Source organism: Harpegnathos saltator, unplaced genomic scaffold, assembly GCF_003227715.2.
Source record: "Harpegnathos saltator strain DR-91 unplaced genomic scaffold, Hsal_v8.6 scaffold429, whole genome shotgun sequence".
NCBI lineage: Eukaryota > Metazoa > Arthropoda > Insecta > Hymenoptera > Formicidae > Harpegnathos > Harpegnathos saltator.
Genome location: NW_020230238.1, coordinates 57,955 through 85,000, shown reverse-complemented (window position 1 = coordinate 85,000; position 27,046 = coordinate 57,955). Strand labels below are relative to the sequence as shown.

The following is a 27,046-nucleotide window of genomic DNA, read 5'->3' as shown; positions in this document are numbered from 1 at the left end:
TTTATCCAATGCATAGTTCTCGAGATATTTCAATGTCTTCAGATAAATCGTGCACCCTGTATATATATATATATATATTTTTTTTTTCTTTTTATACTATATACTCAGTGCCACAATTAATTTCGCAAGTATAGAAATAGACGTACACGACAAGTGATGGATAAGTTATACAGGTCTGAGCGAAAGAAGAATTGCAACCGCGGCAAGTGAAGTATAGTTTCGGGAGAAACGTCGTTTCGTTAAAATCAAATCAATATCATCTTGTATGTTCTTTTTATTTTGGACGTTATCTCTTGCAGTATGTATTTAGACGGCGTGAACTCGAGTTTCTCTCGAGAAGAGATCGTGCGATTGTTCCAGGATGCTGATCCTCGAGCGAAAAGCGCGTAGACGAGAGAGAAGTAGGGTGGAGGCCTCCTGGTTGGCTGGTTGGCCTGTCAATACGAAGAGGTACGTGACTCAGGTACCAAATGACACATCCGGTCGAAGGGACGACGAGATGCTTCCTCTCCTCCTAACCCCTCTATTTTTCGAGATCTACTCCGTTTTCCGAGGGAATTGTTATCCGTTGCAAGTTACTTTCGCACCTCGATGCTTACGAATGAAAAATTTGCTCTTTTGTCTTTTCTTTGTTTTCATTTTGTCGGTAGAAATATTCCGCGTTATACGCATTATTACTAAGGATTTGCGACATACAATTGCGTTGCCGAAGATTGAAAATTTTGCGGCAAACGGTTGATTGACTTTTTATCCCATTATCTCAGTTTTATCATCAAATTCTTATTCTCTCTTTTTCTTTTTTCTTCTTCTTTCTCTTCTCCTTTTCCTTCTCCTTCTCCTTCTCTTTCTCCTTCTCCCTCTCCTTCTCCTTCTCCTTCTCCTTCTCCTTCTCCTTCTCCTTCTTCTTCTGCTTCTTCTTCTTCTTCTTCTTCTTCTTCTTCTTCTTCTTCTTCTTCTTCTTCTTCTTCTTCTTCTTCTTTTTTTTCTCCTTCTTCTTCTTCTTCTTCTGATCAATTAAAATTATGCGTTTTAACTTTTCAATTCTGGTGTACAAGAGCAGACGGAAAATTATTTTTCTTTTCTTCGCAACATTCATTCTCGCAAGGTTTCAGTCTCATAAATGAGTTTTCAATATTATCGCGATCATCAGTTTGAGACAGGGAGGCAGAGAAGAGAAAGAGGGAAGGGTGGGAGAAACTAATCGGGTGAAAAGCATAATTAATCACGGCGAATTCGTCGTGATTAACGATGCATACACTGCCCCCGCTGGCTGCGAGCATAAACATCGTTAATGCGCGATAAATGGACACGCGGCCCTTGCCTAGCCGCCGCGGTTCATCCACGATTACGATTGCTCTCGCGATTGGCATTACTTTGGCGATCGATAACAACATCAGTGGTAACATTTTTTGATCACCAAAATCTGACGTTCTGAGATTCACAATATTTATCTTTCAATCGATCGAAATCGCAGAGAACTTTGCGCGCTATCAAATATACAAATAATTGTAAGTTCAACATATGAACTTATTTTTACAAGTTCCTGTCACATCATATCACAAGTGACAGGATAAAATATTTGTATTTATGTTTACGCCAAACTTTGGCAACGCAAAAATTTTCGAGTGATACCTTTATCTTTTTCGTTTTATGAAGGATCATAAAATCGATGGTGTAACTAACCATCCAATATATCATCATTGATCTATTTATATGACGATATGATATCGTGATATTGTGATACGCACCGCAATATAGCCGGAGTGCATTATAATACGAGAGTTGAGTGTGATGGGAATCCGGGAGTCGAGGTTCATTAGACAACGCCGAATAACCCGAACATCGTGACCAACTGGGACTCTATAGGACGAGCGTACGTTCGACCGGACACTAACGACCTTACGTTATTCTCCTCTAGCCTCGATCGATGAGCACAATCAATTAAGTTAAACGAACAAAGTCCCGGATGTTTCAAATTCCTCAAGAAACAAAATTGCCTCGTTTTAACTACAACATTTTTATTTTACCACTTATAGTAAGTACCTACACGCACAAACACACTCATTGATCAAATACGCTATGCAAAAGTACGAGAAAAGGATAGAAATAGTTCTTATAGCGACAAAGATCACGCGTATTAATTAATAATTAATCGCGTATTAATTAATAAATCGAGGTCATATCGACTGTATATGTAATATTCCAACCGATCTATCCAACCTTGTCTGTGATGTGTTCGGCCCTACAAAATCTCTCTGGTACAATATTCTTTTCTTTTATTTTTTTCTTTAATCTGACCCATGTTTGAACGAAATCTTTTACGTCTAATCCCCTAAGAATTTCTTATCATGCCTCAGACGAAACTTTGTCCTTCTCCCGTTTTATACGTTTTATTCTTCGTTTATCGCTGATGTAGTCGCATTTCTAATTGGCAACATCATTAGAGAGAGAGAGAGAGACAGAGAGAGAGAGAGAGAGACAGAGAGAGAGAGAGAGAGAGAGACAGAGAGAGAGAGAGAGAGAGAGAGAGAGAGAGAGAGATGGGGTTTGTCGCACCCCGATGCATCAGTACGAGGTGCTCTTTTGGTACGCGCTCGCCTTTTGACAGTGATTGAAAGCCACGATGTTATCCGTGCGGTTCGATAACAACCACCGGAAGTATCGCTTTAATCACTATATCCGAGCGGCTCCCTCGAACCTCGCTTCGTTTCTCCTGCTTGAGAGAATCAAAGAAAATGGCTATGAAAAATCCCACTTTCATATATATCCTTGCATTCCCTTTCAGTTTTAAATGTTGACCATATCTACCATTAAAAAATTAAAATTTTGTAAAATTTTGTTCCAGCGGGGTCAGTACAATGAGTGTTGCTGATGATGCCTTGATATTTCACATATCACACACACACACACACACACACACACACACACACACACACACACGCACGCACGCACACACGCACCGCTATAAACGCTACACCACGTCAAATGCCGCCAAATCAACAAAGAAAGCGATTGTCGTTTTCTGCAAGGAGAAAGATTAAACATATCTTTCTCCGACACTTTAAACATGTGCTCCCACATGTGTGTTAGGTGAAATATACGTCGAAAAAAGAAAGAGTCCATGTATGTACCCTTTGCGCTCATCGACTCTGACATGCATTCGATATCGATTTTCGCACGCGTAAACAACAACGCCATATGCCGGTCGGCAATCTGCGGTTTTTCAACCACAACCCTTTCCCGTACGAACGTGTGGAAAAAGAAAGAAAACAATATGGAGAATTGTACACGTTGCGTTCGTCGAAAGAGAGGAGCGAAGAAATCCGAGGAGACAAAATTCCGTGGGGTGGAGCGGCGAGCTGCGGTTCTCTCATATAGAAAGAAAGAGGTGGGATAAAACGTTCATACTCCCTCCCACGTTCTTTCTGTTTACGGGGGTTTGTTCACGGGTACAAAGCGCATGATGCAAAATGCGCGTTAATTTCGTCGAGAGAAACAAGGCGAGAAAAAGCGGGAGGAAGGAAAGCAGGAGAGGGAGGAAGAGACTGCGAGGTGGAGGAGGAAGAGGCACCATAAGGTCTGGAGGGCCCCTTACGCTATCGATCTGTCCCCACCTCAGCGATACCACGCACCGTGGCACACCATGCACCCCCCATGGAACTCTATATTGTTCCCACTCGCTCGCGCGTATACGAATGTCGAAGCGTGCACGTTTGCATTCGAGCGAGGCACGCACGGCGACACTTGAATTTTGTGTGTGTGTGTGTGTGTGTGTGTGTGTGTGTGTGTGTGTGTTTGTATATTCTATTTTGAAAATATTAATATTGTACTAGCATACCTATACGCTACGAGACTATACCGCTCTATTTTCTCTGCGCCGCTTCATTTTTAACGATAATTTACAAACGATTAAGCACGACAATTGTCGCTTCTTACCGTCATTCTCGGCACTTGGAAACCTTTGGAAATTATCTCTTCGCACGTCAGATAACGTAAAAATTATTAAACTCCATCTCGACGAGTATCAAAATTACCAAGAGTTTTATGCTGAGAGAATTCGCCAGAGTATCGCCAGGCTTTGTTACGGCTCAAAAAGAACTAGCTGGAAAGAGGCACAAATCACAGGGCGACGAAAGCCTTGTTTATCTTGCATACATCGGCTTAAAATCGAAAGAGCGCTCTTCTTCTGTATGTTCTTCTCCCTCCCCTCCCACCTCACTCTCATGCAGACGTAATCCGCTTGGATACGTTTACCGCGGGGATAATACGGAGTGTAATACGTACTGTAATGCATACATGAAAAAAGACGCTGCAGACTACATTGAATAGCCAACATCTGCTTCATGTCTCGATACAGCAACTAAAAAATTCGCAGAGAAAGTCTGAGAAAGTTTTGTCAGGACGAAATTTTTATATACGTTTTGATTTTCCTTCCCTCTCCAACGTGGGTGTAAAATATTTTGTTTTTCGTTGTACCGATGGGAAAAAAAGTGAAAAGAAATACAAGAATGGATCATATTTTTCCAGAGATACAGCATATTATGATTGGTGAAGTTACACTACTGATGTGTATCAATGAGAAACTAATTACGGGTGAGGAAAGACTCGTTGTTAATGAGTAGATTGATACGTTGTGCCTTTGGTGATGGTAGAGGGGGGGGAGAGAGAGAGAGAGAGAGAGAGAGAGAGAGAGAGAGAGAGAGAGAGAGAGAGAGAGAGAGAGAGAGAGAGAGAGAGAGAGAGAGAGAGAGAGAGAGAGAGAGAGAGAGAGAGAGAGAGAGAGAGAGAGAGAGAGAGAGAGAGAGAGAGAGAGAGAGAGAGAGAGAGAGAGAGAGAGAGAGAGAGAGAGAGAGAGAGAGAGAGAGAGAGAGAGAGAGAGAGAGAGAGAGAGAGAGAGAGAGTGAGTACGTGTGTGAGCGCGCGCTCAAGATAAGAGCTTTTCGAATAAAGGAAAAACATCGCGTAGGACGAGAAGATAAGTTGTAGGAGAACGTGCGAGGAAAGAAGGAAGGTGGCCTGAGAAAGATTAATATCTCCATCAGAGAGGTTCAGCGTAGCAGAGCCATTTATCTACGTAAGGCCCTGCGAAAGACGCCCCGTGCAATCCTGTCTCTTTGCTTCCTCTTCCTGCTCTTAGCAAGGTCCACCCGGGACCTTGGACGAAAGTTTATTTCACCGTCAACGGCATTTAAGAGAGCAGATTCACCGTATCGGCAACAGCCTGAAAATAAAGGCGAAGAAAGATAGGCAGAGAGCCGAGCTGATTCGCCGGTTGTCGTCCTCTGCGAGAGAACTTGATTCGACACCCCCACAACACCCGTTGCTCAGTTGCGCGATCTCAATCGATTGCGCGACACGCGTATGGCGGGATGACTCGATATCATTCCAACAGAAGGGAAGGACCACACTCAGTGTGGTCGAACGAATTTTTCACAGATTAATAGATGCTTTCGGGTGTGATATGAAAGAGGCAAAGACCCAAATGAACGTATCGTGTAAACGCGTAAACACTCGCCCGTTGTCCGTTAGATGTTAGAAACGCGTACGAAACGAGTAAAGTAGAATCTATCTCTACTAACGCCTAGTCTTCGTAGTTTGAGTCTTTGAGCGAGTTTGCGATTATGTTGCGAGACACGCAATGGCAAACCTGCCCCCTTGCCCCATCAACGTCCGTCCCTCCCCCGGGGGATAAAGCCATAGCAAGTAAATAGCGCGACGGTCTTCAAATAATGATGACTTTGAGCACGCAATAATAACGCATCTAATTGACAACTTTGGCATTATGCGCTAATGAACGTCGATCCTCGCAGGATTGAGCTGCAAAATGCGCACCATCCAAATTAGCACCTCTCGTATAGCGTTGTAATTTCTGCACTTATCAATCCTTGACGACGCCCATCATGGAATCGCCCAATGGAATCGCCAAATGCCCAAATCGCTCGTTTACGTTATACGAGCGTGTCAAACTTGTTAAATAAATAAATAAACCATGTCGGCTATGATGATCGTGGCCACAAAGGGTGCTCCCTTATTCCCCGACCGTTAATAACTTGGCCGTGTGTGATAGCAGAGACCACCGACGAGAAAGTGTCGAGTGTCTCGCGATGATTTAATTAAAAGCCCGTTCGCTTCCTCCATTGATCCTTCTTCACGCGAATTATCCTTTTCTATCTTTCTTCACCGTCTTCTATCCGGCAACAAGCGTCGTGCGCAAATACGAGAGAACTTGGTGTATCTTTTGTATCCTTGTATCCTAACGGGCATAATACGACGAGTGCGGACGCACTCTATGTTCCCAGTCTTTTGTTGAACAGTGAGCCCGAAATCTTGAGTTCGCGAGGTCTCGCTTAAGTTAAGAGAGAACTGAGAACCGGAATCAACAGCGAGACCATTTGCGATATCTACTATACGTCGAACAGATGTCTTTAACGCTTTACGAGGCCCATAAAGTGTCGATGTACTATTCCCTCTCGCTCGTATATCTCTGGCACGAGAGCGAGGGGAAGCATTGTCGCCACTGTTTATGCGTCTCATTAGATATACCGCTGTCGTCGATTCCTCGATGGAGTAAAAGCCCGTTCTCTCTTCTCTTCTCCTCTCTCTCTCTCTCTCTCTCTCTCTCTCTCTCTCTCTCTCTCTCTCTCTCTCTCTCTCTCACTCTCTTTCATCTCGTGACACTTTACTCGAGCCTCGCAGAGATTTTACCGGTGCTATCTGGTGCACTCGGTAATGTCTTCATCTGCTTGTCCTTGCTGTTCAGACAACTTTATGCACGCGTGTCATGTTCCATCCTTTGAAATATGTAATATTTTTCGAAGAATACAAACGTATAAATTATTTTAACCTGAATTTATGTGTGCGTACGTGCACACACTTATCCAATTATATTTAAATTTCAACTTTGACTATATAATCGCTTCTACGCTGTTTATTACTGAAAATTCGTTTCATCGATCATCGTTATGACAATGATAACACATACATAATGGCACGATTCTATTTGTCCGACTTTTTCTTTTGAGAAGTCTGGTATAATTACAGAATCACAAAGGGGCAAGGTGGTCAACGAAGAACTTCAGGGAGAGGCAAGTAGAGGAAAGGACAGAGCTACTCTCTGGTAATCATGCTGCGGACGAATGCCGAGACATTTATCACCGGTGATGTGTTTAATGTGCAGCCGTTAAATACGTGCGCTAAGCACGCCATGCCGTCCAAACACACTCAGACTAACAAATTAACGCCGATATGTTAACACTCGAACCAAAAGACCGAACATTCTTCGCAAAGTGCTAGAGAAATCGCGCTTTCTCACTTTCAGTTCTGACGCCGAAAAACATGTCATTCATCCATTCAACTTTATTTATTTTGGTAAACGTGAACAAAAAGCACTTTGCAAATTCATTCAAGAATATGCCGTTAAAGTTTCACACACGGTAAAAATGACATGAAATAGTACTTTGGTAAATGTTTCTTACACACATGCGTGCGTTCGCCTACATACACACACACACACACACACATTCACGCGTACCTGAATGCACTCAGTTATGCGAATGCATTATGCAACCGCGTCATACGTGGCGCCAAAAATATATTGGTCGGCAATTGCCAAATTTGGTTACGTCGGTCCTCTTTGCTCGTTTAATTATGCCGCGAGAATGTCATGCGTAAAAATGCGCAAATAATGCGCAAAAATGCTTTTTTCAGCGAGAATGGAAAACGCTGACGACCTAGCGCAGCTTTCCGTGAAACTATGTACAACAAACAATCGTGCATTTTCGTAATTTGACTTTGAATGCCGAATCGAGAAATATGAAATTACAAAAGACTGTTTTTGGTAAGAATAAGAGATCAAACAAATGAGAGAGAGAGAGAGAGAGAGAGAGAGACATATATATATATATCACATATAAGATATTGACATAATATGTTAGGCGTGTGATTTCATAAGAGCTAATTGAGCAAACTGTCGCTATTGCAACCATAGTCGTGAAATGTGCAAACGATGGTAAATTATAAATCCGAGTGCTACATTCCGTGAAGCCTTCAGAAAACGTCCTTGTGACGCAACGTGCGCGAAACAATCATTAGCGGCGCGTTTGAACGGCGCGACAGCGACGTATATATGTATATACATGGCAGAAATACCGTTACGCTCCGATAATAATCGTGCCAGGTGTTTCGATACAACGAGTAATTTCGACCTCTAAATTTTAGCGTCCGCGTAGACTATTCGCGATCATTATTTTCATGGTTTGCGTCTTTCGTAAATAACGTTGCCTCACCGTGAAACGTGGCAATATCGTTGCGTCATTTGCGAATTTTACACATGAATTGCACACGAGCGCACTCAGCTCTTCTCTAATATTATTTCATCAAATGGCTGCTACGCGCGCCTAATATATCGATACATTTTCATCTTACTGTTTATATTTTTCATTACATACAGATCAATAATGGTAAAGAATATTTTTCGGCGAAATATTACTTTGTATGTCACTGTCCGCGGCAAATAGTTTTAAAGAAATGCTCATATGCAGAAGATATTAAATATATGAACCCTTACTACAAAAACCTGTATTTTTCGCACGCCACGAACCCCATAATCTGGACCCAAAAATCTCTCACCCCAGATTCTCATAACCCAATACATCATGAGTTCTATCATGAGTCCTGAAATCTCTTCATTGCTGGAACGCCATGAGCCCTGAACCCCACAAGCCGAATCAGGACTCCCTCATATCTCCAAAACGCCATTGATCCAAATCTCATCCAAAGATATTTACCGAATTTAAAAATTTTAGAGGTGAAAGATTGGAAACCTCGAAATTTTTAGCAGGATTTTCCACTGTTTTCATGACTTTTGCTCGTTTCGGTTCATATTATGGCGCCGCCATCTTGCGGCGCTAAAAATACCACACGGCATCGAAAAATAGACATTTCAACGAAAATTTTGAGCTCTATAAAAGTGATTTATATCGAAAATTGAGATGTGCAGGGGGGTGGCTGATTTGACAGAGAGCCCCATATATATGTGTATATATATATATATATATATATATCTATATCTATATATCGTTATACAGTGTCACTTCTCTTCGCGCCACAAATTCAAATATGATCGTTAAATTTCGAAGCAATGGTCATGTGATTTCCTATCGGTTGTCATTTCGTGATTTAATGTATGATAGATTAACCGAATAAACGAGAGCAAATCCATCGGTCGTGACACAAGTTGTAATTGATTATATTTCAAGTACCGTGCTTGTAATTTAAAAGCCATTGTCGCATAAGTATACATCATCTTACCTGAGTCAAGAACAGCGTCGTGCCCGACGTGTGTATTCAGACGCAAACGTCGTTGACAGCTTACGCCAGTCGTTGATATGTATCTCACATCCGCAGTAACATACCGTCACAAAAGAAAATCCGCACTCATGATATCTAAGTGCGTGAATCATAAAACGCGAGACAATTCCTTCTCAATGTGTATTCGTGCGATACGATGTATCAATGCGAATCATTGTGTGTGTGTGTGTGTGTGTGTGTGTGTGTATATCTTGACATAGTTGAGAAAGTAAACGGTATGATCGCGCGTTACATTCGAACCGACGACGACGAGCGGCGAACGATGACTGCGTGGAGCTTCGTGCGACCGTGATGGCGCACGCGCGCACGACTCGTAAGGAACGAAGAGGGGCAATGTGACCGCGAAACCACAACCATAAAAATGTTGTGAAAAAAGCTGGATCTACAAATGGTTACCCAAATTCCAAATTTTCAACTTATTTAATGTTATTATTTTACACACCGACGGTATCGTATCGACACTGTCGTGTCGCAATTACGGAAAGGGTATAACGGAGGTAAATCGGCATAGGAATCACGCAGAGGAAGATAATTTTGACATACGTTAGGCTTGAAATTTAGCAATTATATTTCCCAATATAAGTATAATAAGCTTCGTGTGGCAGTATATTAAATATAAGTATTTGCAGGTGCACTTCTTATGACAATGTATGCCTCTTAATAATAATAAATATAATAAAGTAAAAACTTTGATGCTCACGCGAATTGATACGATCGATTGTGCGACTGACGCACATTTGTAATTTATCAATCTGTGATTGATTTCTTTTGCATTACTGTCGGCAAAAATGTTTCATGTCGACTATTCCAGTGAATCGAAAAATTTCGAAAAGCTCAAACATTAAATTCCTATTGTAAATTATAATATCGAACAACCCTCTCCCTCCCCTCCCTCGCACAAACATAAGTAGAAAGATATCGACAATTGTACATTTAAATATTATATCACGCGTTCGCTCCAAATACGTTTCACGCATTGGTTATGATTAATTGGTGTATGAGTGTGTATGTGTATGTGCGCGCGTATGCGTGTGTGTGTGTGTGTGTGTATATATATAATATGATATAATGTGATATAAATATCTAATGAATGCATCTTAATATTTGGCGTGAATCACGTTTGAAACCTATCGTAATCGCGCGAATCGATGTACTTGTACGTTACATTAAGGACATAAGACAACAGTGAACATAAACAAGAACAAAAAATACTTATTACATTATTTAGCATATTGGTATAAATTCGCGAATAAATTCTAAAAATCGGAATTCCGCGATACATATAAACGAACAAATAAACAAACATACGAGCGAAAGAATCACAGTAACAATGCCATTTGTATCGTTTTACTTCGAGTAATCGAGCTTTATGTCATTAGGATTATGTACACGATTTGTCGACATATATCATACATGATCGTGTTACAAAAATTGTCGAAAAGCACTGCCGCAGCAAGAATGGCTATAAATTAGCGAAGACTGAGCAACAAAGGGCGCGACATACTACCCTCTTAATATTCTGCATTGATACAGTCGAGTCAAGAGAACCAACTAAGAGAATTTACAAAATTTACCAAAATTTCATCTATTAATACATCTATGTCATCAAACTGTTCTCTATCATTTATAATATTTAACGTTCTACATTCAAATTTTAATTTATATATTTATACATCATATTATTTTTTTAACTCTGACAGAAAGAATTAAAAGACTGGCTTAAATATAGGAATTGAACATAATATATTGAGATAAAAATATCTTGACGAATGTCACACATGGTATGTTCACCATTATTTTTCTTGGTTTGGAGATATGTAAAAATGAAGAAGAATGTACACTTTCACTAATTATAAATAAATCACTGCACTTCTATAATTGATACATTGTATGCATCTTTTACCTAAATTTCAATTGCACGATTATGATTGCATTTTCTGCGACTTGACAAAATTCACACTCTTGCTTTCTCAGTTCTTGCCTTCATCTTTTACAAACATCTATAAAAATAATTTTAATAATAGTCATCTGTCTCTCTCTCTCTCTCTCTCTCTCTCTCTCCCCCCTCCTCCTCCTCCCTTCTTCCTCGTTCTCTGTTTTTCTTTCTACGCGTAGTGCGTGCTCTTTCCGTCAATTTCTACATTCGTCGTTTCTTATTGCTTGTATCACGATTTCGTGATTCGGTACGACGTCCCTATAAAAATAATCGTTTCCTCCCCTGTCTGTTCTTGAGCAAATTTAGTTATGCACTACGCTTATCTCGGACACCTCAGAATTATACGATTTCTCGCCCTTTGTTCTCATGTTCTCGATAAGTTTTCAATCGTTAATCGCTAATCGCTGGTTACTAATCGCCAATCGCCAATCGCCAATCGTTAATCTCGCTCGCACCTTCTCGCAAATCAAGTTTAACCTTCTTATTTATTACCTTAAATCTTTCGGTGTCCTACATACTATTCTCCGAAGAAATGTTTGGTCTAAATCGCAATATTTTGGTCTAAAATTGCAAAATCTACTCGTACCTATAACAAATTTCTTTCGTATTAACTGTAATAAGCCCTAAAAATCTACCATATAATATTTGTTAGCTCATTTCCAAATCGTCTTAATAAATCATATTTAACAAGAAATATAAGGTATTTATGTTGTGCTGTCTGTGTGTGTGTGTGTGTGTGTGTGTGTAATATGAAAGTATATGTATTACAACAAACTTTTTCACAACTAAATCCAAGCAGACGCACATTATATCGTTGAATCAGAATACTAGCTTTCTTAAATACAGATTTGAGATAATTTAAAAATGAGCTTTTGGATTGTTTTTGTACATCATCAACATATGTTCCGTTAAAACTTGTTTTGCGTCAGAGAGCCGAAAGGATCGATCGAATGCGCTCTCTCTTTCTCTCTCTCTCTCTCTCTCTCTCTCTCTCTCACCTACTCGCGCTTCATCTACATCTAGATTTACGTAGACATTTGATACAAAATAACCTACTTAAATGCATTTGGCATGTTTTGTTCTTATTTCAAAGTTCGCCCAATTGTTCGAATCTCGTTCATTATCACGCATGTTCGACTTACTCTTTACAGTGCCGTCATGACACTTCAGGACGATTCAGGACCGGTTACATCAACGTCACTTAACGCTAAACGCGATTACTAATTCTTTATACTCTTATTAATCTAATTCTAAACTAGCATCTGTCTCTCTAGAAAAGGACGAATTGCAATCGGGATTAAATGCTAAAAGACCCTTCCGATTAACTCTGGAAATTAATACTGGAAAGTACAATTTACGCATGACTTTTAACCTCGTATTTTAACCTGGTATTATTATTATTATTATTATTATTATTATCGTGTTAAAATTCTGCGACTAACAACCGTCTTTGGTCTTCCTCGGCTATTCAGCTTCGACAGCAGGAGCAGCAGCGACAGGAATTCTATGAAAATACACGCGAGTTAAAAGAGAGGTCTTTCTTTCACTGTCTCGTTGATCCCGCGCGTGTTCTCTAGCAATCTACGTCATTTTGCAATAAATTTCGGGGAATCGAAGACAGAACTTGAGAATTTAAAGAAATTTAAACAAGTTTGATAGGTAGAGCTCCCAAGTATGAAGTAGACTTCACCAGACTTCAGCCTCCTTTCTTTCCTCTCGCGCGTTACATTAGCATAGTTTTCCTTTAATTTCTTACCATAGTTCCCCCCCATGTATTTCCACGTGTAATCTATACAAAATTCCATGCAACGTGACACATTTCTGAAGCGCGCGCGTACAGAATGACGAAGGAGCAGGTGGCTAGAACGAATGCGAGGCTTGCCTTTCCGGTCGTATTAAGCGTTTAATTGCACTCTTGGGCTCTGGACTCGCTCTTGCCCGGCGACCCAGTCCTGTCCAGTAGTGATTAAACCTCCTCGGCACAGTCCTGTCTCAAAGTACGATAAACCCCTTAACTGTTGATCGTGTCATCACTTTGTCCTGCTCGTGATTAAACTCGCGTTCACCACACTCGGCCGTACGTGAACGTTTTGGCGGCTCGACTTGCATCTGCTGGCAACAGTCGAGGTGTCCACCACTGACTTCCGGCTCTTATCTGCTTTCTCCTGCGTCGTTTTCTCTGCCTCTTCGTCCTTGCTCTTACTAATTTCCGTCGACCTGCTGGCGCGAGCCGCCGATTTGCATGTGATCCTCCCGGCTCTGGTTTCTCCTTCAAGATAGTTCTTCCTCGACGGTTGCGGCGTATAATATAGACTGAATCGCTTCGCTTTACTCGCTGTCGGTCTCTGCCGCTCGGCGGCTTCTCTCAGCTCGTCCGTAGAGTTAAACTTGCGCGTTACCACCTTGCTGTTGCTAACCGTCTCCTCTGCCGACGACTTTTTGACGGCGTACGGCGAAAAACAGCTGTATCTCTTATTCTTGTCCGCGTTCCTCGAGTCTGTTTGACCTTTTCTCCCAATGTATCTCTCGTGTCGCAATTTGACCGGTTCGTTTGATCTCGCACATCTATTCATTTCCTGAACTCTCGAATTGCCACAAGTTTTCCCTTCGGCTTGATTGTCCACCTTGGCTGATTTTGACGTCGGGATGAGAGAGGCGATTCGAGTCTGCGGCAGAGACTTTGTGACAGACTTTTCATCCCGGTGATTGCGATGTGCCGTAAGTTTCGAAGGAATCTGCGGAGAATGACTCACCGAGAGGCGACCGTTATCGTTAGCATCGCCCGCCGCGTATCGGAAGCTCACGTTCTCGAAGCTGTCAGTCGACTCCATGCTCTGAGTCGAGCTCGATTTTTGATCGCGCGCCAGTCGCGCAAACTGAATATTCACGAAGCTGTCGGAAGTCTCGATGTCGTTACCGCCGGTCGAACTGTGAGACAGACTGCTCTCGCTGGATGTCGACACGGCAGTAGTCGATACATTGCTGTTGCGGAAGTCGTCGCTGTCGAACAGATTTTTCCGCTTAAATCTCTTGTTGCCGCTGCTGCTGTTGAGGATGCGTTTGGACAACAGTTTAGGTGTCTCATGGTGGTGAATGTTAACGTCGAAATACTTGGCTGTCTTGGATGTGTTTCCGTTCTTTTTGTCGCCGCGACAGTTTCTGGGAGTTGCCGGAGAATTCCCGGCGCAGCGAATCGACGACTTGCTGTGATGGTTGCGTGTGATCGTCGCCGGCTTCGAATCGTCGTCTCGCAGCGACGAGTTGAGATTCTCCGGAATGCTATTGAGTGACGACGCGGCACTACGTGGTGTCAACTGGCATCGCGACGTCTTATTCTCGTTCAGATTCAGATTGTTTATCAGATCGTGCATCGAACGGCTGAGATTATGTACGTCCTGCGGACAGTCAGAATCGAGAAATGCCGAATCGCCATCATCATCGCCGTCGTCGTCGTCGTCGTCGTCGTCGTCGTCGTCGTCGTCGTCGTCGTCGTCGTCGTCATCGTCGTCATCGTTTTCACCATCGTCGTCGTTGTTGTCGTTATTGCCGATCTCTTCCTCTTGCTTGCGATTACCATTGGCAAAGTCGATTTCGTCGCAGTCTTCTCGCCCTTTCATCGATTCTTTCCGGAACTCGATACGTTCAACCGGAGCATCGATTCGCTTCCATTCGGATCTCGCGCTCGTCCTGGCAGTCTCCCTGTCTGGCGAGTCCTGCTGGTGATCGCGCTGCTTCTTGAAATCGAACTCGAAGGTTGCTAGCCTTATCGGCTTACGCTGCTGATTCCGGTGTTGCTCCGCCGTGCCGGTGGATGCTGCTGATGCTGCGGTCTGCTCGCCTCCTAGAAAGCTCTGCTGATATACAGAGGCGGGACAAAAGAAAAGAAAAAGCACTGCTACAGATACAGCAAACCACTACGAAAGCTTTCTTTAGTATGTGATCAAAGCTGACGAAGCGCGACGGGAGAGGTGAGTTTCCGATCACGCCCGATCACGACGATCACACGGAAACTCTATCCAGCGAGCAAAGCATAGGAAACATCGATGACAAGCTCGATTAGATCGACAATTGTCTCATCGGAGCAAGCATGAAACTTGAAGGGAAGAGAAATCAAATCACGCGAGTCTCAATTCAATTCTCTGACAAAAATATGACATTTAAACCCGTTGACATCGTATTGACATCGACATCCCAAACGCTAAACCTACTAGAGCCCCTTTCAATACAGCGTGCCCAAAAAAATAATAAATTCGACAGCGAACATGTGAGCGTGACGAGAGAGAGAGAGAGAGAGAGAGAGAGAGAGAGAGAGAGGGGGGGGGGAGAGAGAAAGAAACATTTGATCGATTAATCGCGCATTGTCTTGTCTCCGAATTACGGAGAATAAGAAAAAGAGAGGGATCAAGCCATGCTGGACTGTGGTGAGGCTAGGACGTGGAGGAAGATCCTTCTAATTGTGGTACAGTGATTGTATACTATCAATGACAGTTACCGCGAGCCACGGATGATCCAGCACGTCTTCGGCAGTGAAGCGAAGCTCAGGCTGCGCTTGCAGCATGTTTGAGATGAGCTGCTTCGCGGAGTCGGATATCGCGTCCCAATACGGCGATGTGAACTCGTACTGTCCGCTCAGAATACGTTCGAACAGTTCCTCCTGTTCGTTCTCCGGCGATACGAACGGCGGGAAGCCGCATAAGAGGATATACAGGATCACTCCAGCCGCCCATACGTCGATCTGAAAACGGCGCACACATGAATATGGTCTCAAAACGAAAGAGAATCTTCGCTGCGATGGAACGGACGGAATTTCCTTCGAGACAAATCGCACAAGACAGACATATCCTGTACCTTTAAACCGTATCCGGTTTCCGCGAGAATTTCCGGGGCAACGTAAGTCGGCGTACCGCAGACTGTGTACAGAGGCTCTCGTACTACCTGCGCGAGCCCGAAATCGCCCAGTTTCAAGCACCTCACGTGACTACCATCCATCTCAACCAGGAGGTTCTCGGGTTTCACGTCACGATGTACAATATGATGCGAGTGCAGATAAGCTAGGGCGGACGTCAAATGGCCGATCATCACACTGGCCTCCGCTTCGGAGAATTTTGTCGCGGCTGCAATCGCGTCGAACAAATCTCCGCCCTGAGGAACAAAAGGCAAATATGTCGAATCGCTTGAATATCGCTGAGCCGTTGCATACACACATGCTCGTATGCGTGCTACCGGAGTACTACAGGAGCGTGTGTACAGCACTTGAGCGGATAAGACGACGTACCTTTACAAGTTCCATAACTAAAAACAGCTGATTAGCAGTCTCCTGCTCCGCGATCAAACTAATGATGTTCGGATGGCAGACTTGTCTCAAGATCGCCACTTCGCTCGCCAGCATCTCCTTGCCCTGACACCTGTACATGTCCACGATTTTTACGGCGTATTCCACACCGGTAGACCTGAAAATAACATCGATACATATCTTGAAGCGTATCTCAGATTAGCCCGTAGGACTAAAGCAGCTTTGCATAACGGAGCTTAATTTTTGCATTTGCCATTATCAGCAAAGACACGCGTGTGTTTTAGGCTGGCCAACGGGCAACTACATGTGAAATTTATGGAAATGTTCACTACCAACGTCGCGGAAATTATCCATATCAGTCATATCAGTGATCCAGCGTTTTCCGCTTTTCTCTCCCCCTCTCTCTCTCTCTCTCTCGCTCTCTCTAGTTTGCTGATTCTTTTGGCAGGAGTTACTTCTTTTGCGCAACTATATTGTACAAAAAATGCATCCTCTCGTCGATCTATACCGCGATACTCACTTGTGGATGCAATGCCTAACAACGGCAAAGTTCCCTTCGCCGATAATGTGTCCCACGGCGTAGTGCAACCTCAAGGGCTGCGGCAATATCGAAAACGACGGACTGGGGGTCCTGACTTGTGGCGTGGTGAGGGTCTTTTTGCCAGACTTTCTCGGCATTCTGGGCATCGGGCCGCTTTGACGCTTGGAGCTCCAAAGGCATCGTCGGAAGCTCTGCACGCACTTGGTCTCCTCAAAGTCCAGTTCGAAATCTTCCTGGGCGGACTTCTCCGGGCCATATGCCACAAAGATATCATCGTTCTCGAAGAATTGCTCGAGCGAGGTCACCTGCTGGCCAGACAACGTGTAGACCTTCCTCACCGCTCCGGAATCGAGCTTCACCGCTTCCGTGATCGCCTCCATCGCGTGCTCGAGACTAGGCGCGTTGCGTTTGTTCAGCAACAGCCGTAGAACCTTGCGCGGCTTGGTGCCATGGCGAATCAGCGTCACTATGCGCGCCTTGACGCACAATGGAATCGCGCTAGTTTGTCTGCCTGTACCGCTACCAATTCCAGTAGCTGCCGGAGACTGCGGCAATCCCGATAGGGAGCTACCGCGCCTGACCTTGGACGAAGAGTACTCCACCTTTTTGAAGATCTCACCTTGACCAGACACCACGTAGCACTTGCCGTCTTCTAGGTCACTCACGCTCTGCACCTTGCGACCGTCCATCGTATAAATGGCGCGAACACCGTTCGGCAGGGTCACGCTGGACACCAAGGCACGTGTTAAGTCGGATGCGAGGCTATCGAAGCTGCGATATCGTTCCGGTGTCACCGCCATCACCACGCCGGTGTAATATTTGTCGCCGTTACGGAAGAAGCGGACGCGCTTGGCTTTTTTAGTCAACGGCGTTCGGAGGACGTTCAAAGTGTGTCGCGACGTGATGTCCAGTATTCTCTCATCCAGGCTGACTATGGTACTGGAAGAGTTGAGATCACCGCCACCAGTCGAGAGGTTACCATCGCTGGAGGGCGAGGCGCCTTGGCCCAAAGATTCTTCCATCATCCTGCAAAAATGTGTTGCATCTTGTATCACAGAGAGATATATATATATATAGTTACATTATCACTTGTAGTATCTGAATCGAGTGACAGATCTAGAGATTAACGCAGGTCGTACGAAGCTCCAGGTGAGACGAGCGATCCAGGTTTTCGCACGATTCCGCAGTCCGCTGTACGCGTTGTTTTGATATTTGCAGACTTGCAGAAGCTTTACTCTCCATCGAATGCAAGCAGCACTTTTCTCCCATAAGCTTACACACAGTTTACAGACACAGCTAAAAATGCAAATAAAGTATGGCCTCTTTTTCTAATATTTACCAACACATTCGTATGCACGGAGGATCATCGGTGCATTTTATTCTCTCACCGACGCGACGGTGTGAGTCACGTTTTAGAAAGCGCGCTCGGCAAGTGCGGTGGGAGCGAAATTTCACCTGGATGCTCACAGAACCCCGATCGGCTCAAGTGTTACGAGCGACTATAACGAGAAACACAAAGACACCGTGGTGTGTGGTTTTAGAATGCACTGGCGAAGCTGAGGAACTTGAGGCTTGAGGTTACTCGTGAGAAAGAGGAAGAGGGGAGAAAGGGAGGGAGGGAGGGAGAAAAAAGAGAGAGAGAGAGAGAGAGAGAGAGAGAGAGTGAGAATGAGAGAGAGAGAGAGAGAGAGAGAGAAAGGAGGGAGGGAGGAAGAAGTGACATGTCGACGTCGATGATGACGATAACGACGACAACGACAACGACGACGACGACAACAGAATGTTCGGCGCCAATACATTTAACCTGATCCTTGGCTCGCTGCTGCCAATTTATCGATACGAGTCGCTGACGGCAGCGACTCGCAAAAGGCGAATGCACTCACTCACTCATCTGCTTGCAGGTCGAGCAGAATGCGAGTTTCGTCGATCGTCTCTCGGTAGAACGGGACGAGTGGAGAGTCAACGCCTGACGGACAGCGTGAATCACCACCAGCAGCTCGTTAACATTTTCACTTTCGACGGTTTTACAGGCAACTACTATCAGCGTGGTGGTGGGAACGCGGAGCGACGCGAAGCTCGCCGGGTGCGGCCGAGGACGAGATGTGCGATGGACCGGTGGATGACGAATGCTGATTGACGAATCGATCTCTGATCCCCTTTTCCTTAAAAGAGTGTGGTTATCTTCTCCATCTTTTCAAATTCTATCAATTGTCCTATCGTATCGTCCAAAATCTAATCCGACTTTTTTCCGTTGCGCGTGTGTATGTGTGTGTGTGTGTGTGTGTATGCACGCGCGCGCGCGCGCGTGACTCATCTCTTGACAGTCTGTTCGATCCGTCATGGAGTCGTACTACTTGAAATATAAAAGTCTCTTCATTGCCTCTCGTTTTCCCGCATTTGTTCCTGCGGTTGCTACCGTTGGATGATATCAGCCAAGAAGAGGAGTCTCGATTCGACATAGCCAATCGGTGCAAACCTTTCTCTCTCATCTGAATTACTACATCCAGCCAATCGTTTAATCTTTTGGTCTGTTCCTTTTAGCTACACTACTGAACTGGTGCAATAAGTTAAAGTGAGAAAAAATATATTGTTTTCTCTCATTCTAACTTGTTGCACTAATTCCGCAGTGCAGTTAAAAAGAACAGACCATTTGTGTCCAATGCTGTGTCGAATCGACATACACCCATGGCCAGGGTGTGACGTCATCTTTCATCGAACATAGCCTCTTTAGCGGGCGCTCGTTGGCTGTTAGCCGTTTCACTGCGGATTGGCTGGCTTGAGGTCCCAACGGCGGCATCACAGTGGCGACTCTACCAGTTTTAAAATCTCCGCTGAGAGTCGCTAGTGTGCGCAAGACGACAAATAATAAACGTCATATGTACTACGTACATATGTATGTACTATACTCAATGGAAAGAATTCAACGGGCTCACACTTTTTAAACAGGTAGGAATCAACGGTAAGTTGTAGTACCATTTATTTTTGTACGATACGATTAACGATACGATTTAACGACGGATCAAACGATCTTTCCCTTCCTTTGGTATAATCCGCTGTTTCGCAATATCTGCCGTTCTATATAAGAAGCACATACGTAACAATGAAAGATTGTTCCATTACCATGTCGTTTCTTACAGCGCGGTACATATACGTTACTGTATCCTAGCCTACGTAAGCGTCGTCAAATATTATCACATATAATTTGTTAGAAAGTAAATAATTGAACATTTGACGCGTGTAAATCATGACGAAAGAATTAATTATTCTATTATATTCTATCTAATATTCTATTATATTCTAATATTCTATTATATTTTATCTAATAACTTATTCTTCCCAAACGCTCATTCTGTCCTGCTAGATTGCTCGTCTGCTACGATACGCGCCAATAGGCACGGATGTAACTAAATCTGTATACGGCGCATGTTTGTTGTAAATAAAACTTGCAGTTGGATTAGGTAATAGTAATAGTAATAATACATATATAAAATTAAAAATTAAAAGGAGAAAATTCTATATATCACTGTAGTGTTAGTTTCACAACAAAAATCCTCAAGTCCTCTGGTAGCCGTGATCGTCTAGTGGTTAGGACCCTACGTTGTGGCCGTAGTAACCCAGGTTCGAATCCTGGTCACGGCAATGTCCAGCAAACGAGAGAGGTGTGTGCGTTGTGTGTTGTGGCATTGTCACGGCGGAGGTTTTCTTTTTTTCTGACACATGAATTTACATCATAAGAGATCAACAAGCGAAACTGAAATATCGACATACATAAATGCGTGCGTATTGTTTTTATCTAATGTCACTTTTGTACAACTTGGTTTAAGGAAATGAGATTATATACTACGTGTTAACTAACAGCGTGCATGTGAAAATTAAGAAGGAAATCGTAAATCAAGTATAAGAAAAGCTTCTCAAGTGAGAAAAATATTTGCAATTTATATTGCAGTGTTCTTTGTGTGCTTGAACGCAATAATATATATATATATATATATATATATATACACACATATAAAAAGAAGTTGAACACAAGAAGTTGCAAACAAGTTTCTTATGTAAAGTTATTATTTTACATTTTTAGTTTTTGTTTGTGAAACAATTTCAGATGATATATAGAGTTATCTGTACATCTATAATTTTATATATCTATAGTTTAAAGAGAAATATATAATTTACCACCATCATTTAGAATGGCCACACACACACACACACACACACACACACATACACAATATACATGTATAATGCATATATATACATATATACATGTGTGTGTACTTTTTGCAATAACAAATATTATTAAAGTCCATGTTTCTTATTTTAGAGTTGTACACGTCAGTTTACGTGAAACTTGTTATTAAGTCTTGCAACGTGTGAGCCAATGTGGAGAGATTCGTCCTCTATCCTATCCAGCTATGAGTCACGACAGAAACGGAAGAAATGGAGGATGTTGCGATGACTACAAACGGCAGCAACAGGTCCGTACTTGGATCAACGATGATCTTGTTATCTCCTACATACATTTAATATTAAATGTACAAAAGTTTGCTGATACTCGTGAAATGTTGCTGCAAAAAGTTACTTTTCTCGTTACTTTGCCGTTTTCCTCTGCTGCACTTGGTGTACAAACAGACACACCAAGTAAGCAGGTAACTATGGTCACCAGGTAGTACACAATGCGACTCGAGTGGGACGAGGAAAGGGTAGTGCAGTGGGGAGGTGGACGCGTACAGAGGAAGGAGAGCGGCGACGATACGGCTCGCAGTCTCGTTTGGCGCGCGTTCGTTGTCGGTAGTGGCTGGCCTGAGTGCGGGTGTAAGAAGTGAAACAGTGGTTTGGAGAGAGGAAAGAGGAGAGGAAAAAAGAGAAGTGTGGGAAAAGAGAACGCCTTGCGAAAAGCAACTTTTGCAACGGTGCCAATAGCAAACGGAAGAGAGGAAAAGGAAGATCTCAGCGTGCAAGATGCCGACTGCGTGAGAGGACGAAAAGGACATCGTCCTAATCACCGTACGGACAACGTGACGGAAAATGCGGCCGCAACACGTCGTGGCAGGTGAGTCAGGCCCTTCCCCCTCCTGCCGAGTCAGGTCGCCATCGCTGAGCGTCGTCAAGCCGCGGACCCCGCGAGCGTCCAAGCGCATGAAGCCCCGTGCTTCCTATTTCTGTCCGATAGATACAATCGCGTTGGATCCTTTCAAATAGATCGCGATTGCTCCTGAATCACATGAGGTTGTACATCCACGTCGTCGTAATCGTATCGCGGAAACCGTTGTCGATTTCAGATTCGAAAAGTATCACCTGCGACGATCCGCATCATAAGGATCATAATTTACGTCGAATTTCACGTGTAATAAAACACGTGAAATCACGAGTCGCCATTCGATTCAACATTCGATCGTTGACCAAGAATAGTTGTCTCTTTTGCGGTAAGATCCCAGATTCGAGATCCTCGATCCTCGATCGTGAGAAACTATAGCGAATCGGGATGTGTAGCAATCTATAGCTTTAACCTATAGTTGATCTATACGTGTATACGTATGTATGTATATATATATATATATATATATATATAGTTTAACCAATGCTACGAATCACAACAGAAAGGTCGTTCTTCGTTCATGATAATTTTTTATTCGGTGCAGATATTTTACAACTTAGACAGACTTCGTGCAGGTGTCTTCACCGAACACGGTGAAACCGTAACACAGGATCGGTATGTAGACGATTTACACGACGAGATTACATAGAGTTACATAGACTGATTGTTGAACGATAACTAAAGCATTCGCGAGTGGGAAATGTTTGAGATCGGCTAAATCGGCTAAATCAAGAAAAAGGTTCGATCGAGATTGCGTTTGGTTAAGTTATAAATCAATATACAAAAGATCCATGGCCAATGGCTCGATCGGACACGATCGCGCAACTGTTTTATCGAATGATTTACGTAATAATATATGTAAATCCGGCGGCCCGACCGTGGGCCGGACATGGCAAGCGGAGGAGTCCACCTATGAGACGTTCGCACGCATCTGATTGTCCGTCTATCCTACTCTAGTACTGTTATGTAGACGCTCGTGAGTGTTAATGCTGCATCAACTGAAAAGCTGTGTCGTTACGCTCCGAGGCGTACTCGAGGCGTACTTCGAATCGTTTACAAAGTGGCTTCTACCTCGCGGCTTTTGGCTTCCAGCTTCTGGTTACTGCTGGTTTTTGCTGATAGCATTTGTCGTGCACCTACGATGCGATAATTAGCAAGAATATGCTAGAGTTTGAAAATGTCGCCATAAAACATTTTGTAGAAAGTAGAGAAACTTCGAGAGCAGAGAAAGAGAGAGAGAGAGAGAGAGAGAGAGAGAGAGAGAGAGAGAGAGAGAGAGAGAGAGAGAGAGAGATAATGTGGCTGGGAAAAAGAGATATATCCTACGGATTACATCTGTGACGAAATGTCAAGGACCACATTAATAAAACACTCTCATGAAACGCACGAGTATGATTCATCGAGACCGATAATAGGGACGTAAGAAATATGTGAATGTGGATGCGCAATCGTAAACGCAACCAGTTAATAACGTATGATGATGAGATTGATCAGCGCGCAAAATTTGACCGACTGTTAGTAATTTTTAGAAGGAATTTAATGCAGAATCAAAATTGGATAGGATGCGAAACAGAAGGGAGATAAAAAATGCCGAAAGAATAAAACTGGGGTTCTTTGTATATCGAGGTTTGTACAATCGACATCGGAAATATTTATTTTGCTATTTCACGAGAAAATTTTATTCAGCGGTGGACGTAGTCACTGTTTGATTGTTTGTTCTTTCTTTGCTCGCAACTTGCGTCGTGAGGATACATCGTGATAACGAAACTTGCTGAATCTATTGAAATCTCCCGCGAGTGATTTCAACACCAGATGGGACGACGAGGAAAACTCTTCTTCGACGCGGTGCAATAGAACATTAAATTATAATTTTACTAAATTTATAAGATATTTTTAATCTTTATACATGTGCTTTCTATTATGCTTCCTATATATAATATTATTTAAATTTTCTTTTTCGATTTTCTACGATACGAATGTCTTGATCAACTTTAATCAAACGTGTTTCGACGATTTATATTCGCGCGCGACTAAAAAATTATAACGATACTGGACGAAGGAGAGAGCGAGAGAGCGAGAGAGAGAGAGAGAGAGAGAGAGAGAGAGAGAGAGAGAGAGAGAGAGAGGGGGGGGGGCGGAGGGGTGAAGGCAGAATTATAATGTAACACAAAGAATGAATAAGACAGAGAGTATGGTTAGTTATTCCCCCCACTATATCGTGCATAGCAATGAAAAATTATGATTACGTGCGATATAAAATCCATTTATGACACATATCATTCGTGTTTGATATCGGTGCAACAAACTCCGCGATACAATCGATAGCAAAAGTGGTACGAGTAGTTGTATCGTTGGCTTGTTATTTTTCCTTTGTTAGTTTAAACTTTATCATTTTATAGTTTTATATTTATCCGTTTTAAAAAGGGAATGATGATTTTGTTTCGTCTTTCTGTTTGCAAACACTATTGTATACTGGTTACACCGCGCACACGCGATTACGAAAACAATGTCGCATGTGCGGCTTACTTATCGTAAAATTGAAAATTGCAAAGTCGCCAGAGTAAATTTTATTCTGAAACAACGAAAAAAGTCATCATCAAATTTCGGTATTGCATTGGCGTACTTAATCCGAATTACTCGATTTGCTTCAAATTCCCGATTGCGAAATCTGCAGGGCGAATCGCGTGGTCCCACATACCTGACTTACGAGATATCGATCGCTTTAAATCTCATTGTAATATCGCGTTCCACTCGACGACGTCGTAGAGCGAGTCGTCTCTCTTGTGTGAGAGGCTTTTCCGTGAAATAAAGAAAAAAAAAAAAAGAAAAAATCGCGCGATTTAATTACCAGAGGCAATTATCGTGGAAGTGGCGTAGCCTCCGCGCGTGTAATCTCCGTCACTCGAAAGTTCGGTGATTAGATCGACGACGTGGGACTTTGTCAGCTCAAAGGCTGACAAGAGTGCATTAGACGCGATATGAGCTCCGCGTGCGGCTCCGCGTGAATTTCTCTGCGCTTATCTTTAGTCTCTACATAGCTTTCATTTTCCTTTGATTATCATTGTTTTATTTTTCGAATATCACTATGTTTAAAGTAACATTGCGAGCTTATTGTAGAAGCTTTCTCCATCTTAATCCTCTGTCATTCCTGTTGGACGAATTTCACCATTGCACAATTGTTATAATGCACTTTTAAATGTATTAGTTTCATCATCAATCGATACTAGTACTTGTGTCAACGTTGCGTGTCTCGCGCAATGGAAAAATAGCGTAAAAATATTTGAACTCGGAAGCCGTGTATATTCAGTTGGAACTTTTCTACACCGAGCTATTGAAATATACCTGGAGTCGAGCGCAGGTGGAAGCCACATCGGTACATCAACACGAGTCCCTTTCTTCACGCTCAGGTGCGTGCTTTGAACGACACGCGTGCTCGCGCACACACACACACACACACACACACATGTAGGAAGAAAGGCGTAGACGTTCGTTGCTACCTACCGGACGAAACTGCCGTTAACCGTTTTTCGTTTCGCGTCGTAAGCGAAAGAAGAGCCACCCGCACTTTGTAAGCGTAGGCGCGGCGTTACAGCCTCGCAGGAAAATTGAAGAAGCTCAGGTCTGGACAGAAAGTGATGGTTTTCACGACGGCACTCGTGGAATTCTTCATCATAGGGTTGTTCGAGGTTTTATGGAAGAACTGCCTCTTCGAATATCGCTCTGTGCACTCTCCTTCATAGTTTTACTTTTACGAATCATATCGATCGATCGATAATTATGATTCGCAATCAGATTGATTTAGTTTTCCTAAAGAAAAGATTGGCACGAAATTCCACGAAAAGTACAATACCTAACCCAACGCTTCATGCGTTGGTAACGTAAATAATTGCGTGATCACCTTAATCGCGCGCGTTACCTAATTTCCGTAAGCTCCTCTGTTCCGCAGCTCCTCTGTTCTGTGCGGAATAGCATTGCATCGATGAATGCATTTCGCGCGCGACGAGCTTCGCGAGACGAGAGAGAACTTTGCCGACACGTATACACACGTATTGCGCGCGAGACATGCGCGATAAAACGCGACTATTAAATATATAATTGTCTCTCTTCTGCGCGAGATCGGATCAGGTCGAAAACGACGAGACGTATTATTTTCGGCGTGATTATCGCTCGTTTTACTCGTCAAAGACTCCCGCAAGACTCCCGGAATAGACGAAAGGTCGTTCTTGCCGTACCCCCCCTCCCCCTCCCCCCATCCAGCTCATGGCTTCTTTTCGGATGCATTCGGAGATGCATCAGAATTTAGCGTAAATTAGCACGTCAATGTTCATCATCCTTCCCCCGGATTCGGGATCGCTGATGTGATCTTCGGAAAATCGATTTCTCTCCGGTAGGAAATTGATTTTCTACCGGCAATCAAACCCCGCGTCAATGTTTGTATCGCGTCGACGTTTGTCGGTCGCAAATGCCTGCTGCTTCACCGCGGGAGCGGATTACATTTTTGCAATGCATCTGTCTTACGAGCGTGTATAATTTGGAGAAATTATGATTCCCCTTCATCTCCTGTAGAGAAAAAAAAGAAAGAGAAGAAAGAGAAAAGTAAAGAATACAATATAAGAATCGACGACACAATATAGAAAAACATTGCTAATTCTAAAACATTTTCTACAATAATACTGGACGATATTTCGTTTCAATCAAATAGAAGAAGAGAATAAAATAAATAAAGAGGAGATTAATTTATCTTCTATCTTGATTTAAGAAACAGTTACTTCCGAATTCTAAAATTTACCTTTTTGACTTCGTAGATTCTCA

At 43.1% G+C, this 27,046-nt stretch overlaps 3 protein-coding genes and 1 non-coding gene across 11 annotated transcripts in view; 2 read left to right on the top strand and 2 right to left on the bottom strand.

Annotated features, from left to right (window-relative positions):
* The window catches only part of sick (sickie), a 115,137-nt gene extending 105,504 nt beyond the window's left edge, over positions 1-9,633 (bottom strand). Inside the window, exon 1 of the mRNA XM_025301551.1 lies at positions 9,310-9,633. The gene's annotated coding sequence lies outside the window, so the exon portion shown is untranslated. The remainder of the gene's footprint in view (positions 1-9,309) is intronic.
* Positions 9,634-9,916: 283 nt separating this feature from the next.
* On the bottom strand, positions 9,917-19,411 carry LOC105180481 (serine/threonine-protein kinase pakF). 7 transcript variants are annotated; one of them, XM_025301557.1, is made up of 7 exons: positions 18,528-18,756; positions 18,221-18,435; positions 17,119-18,165; positions 16,581-16,755; positions 16,154-16,447; positions 15,798-16,040; positions 9,917-15,159 (listed from the first exon to the last, which is right to left on the bottom strand). In XM_025301557.1, coding segments are annotated over exons 2-7 (3,585 nt in total). In that variant the 5' UTR covers positions 18,223-18,435; positions 18,528-18,756; the 3' UTR covers positions 9,917-13,335. The 7 variants fall into 7 exon arrangements, with proteins under 7 accessions (XP_025157342.1, XP_025157338.1, XP_025157340.1 ...); XM_025301553.1 differs by lacking the exons at positions 18,221-18,435; positions 18,528-18,756 and adding an exon at positions 19,023-19,411; XM_025301555.1 differs by lacking the exons at positions 18,221-18,435; positions 18,528-18,756 and adding an exon at positions 19,023-19,411 and having other exon boundaries at positions 9,917-15,156.
* Positions 19,412-20,706: 1,295 nt separating this feature from the next.
* TRNAH-GUG (transfer RNA histidin (anticodon GUG)) lies at positions 20,707-20,778 on the top strand. The gene has a single exon. It is a non-coding gene; the product is annotated as a tRNA-His (tRNA).
* A 1,057-nt stretch (positions 20,779-21,835) lies between these two features.
* crb (cell polarity complex component crumbs) overlaps positions 21,836-27,046 on the top strand; it is a 32,830-nt gene continuing 27,619 nt past the window's right edge. For both annotated transcript variants that reach the window (XM_019840182.2, XM_011156949.3), the window contains exon 1: positions 21,836-22,189. In XM_019840182.2, coding sequence (XP_019695741.1) covers positions 22,165-22,189 — 25 coding nt within the window. In that variant the 5' untranslated portion in view covers positions 21,836-22,164. The remainder of the gene's footprint in view (positions 22,190-27,046) is intronic.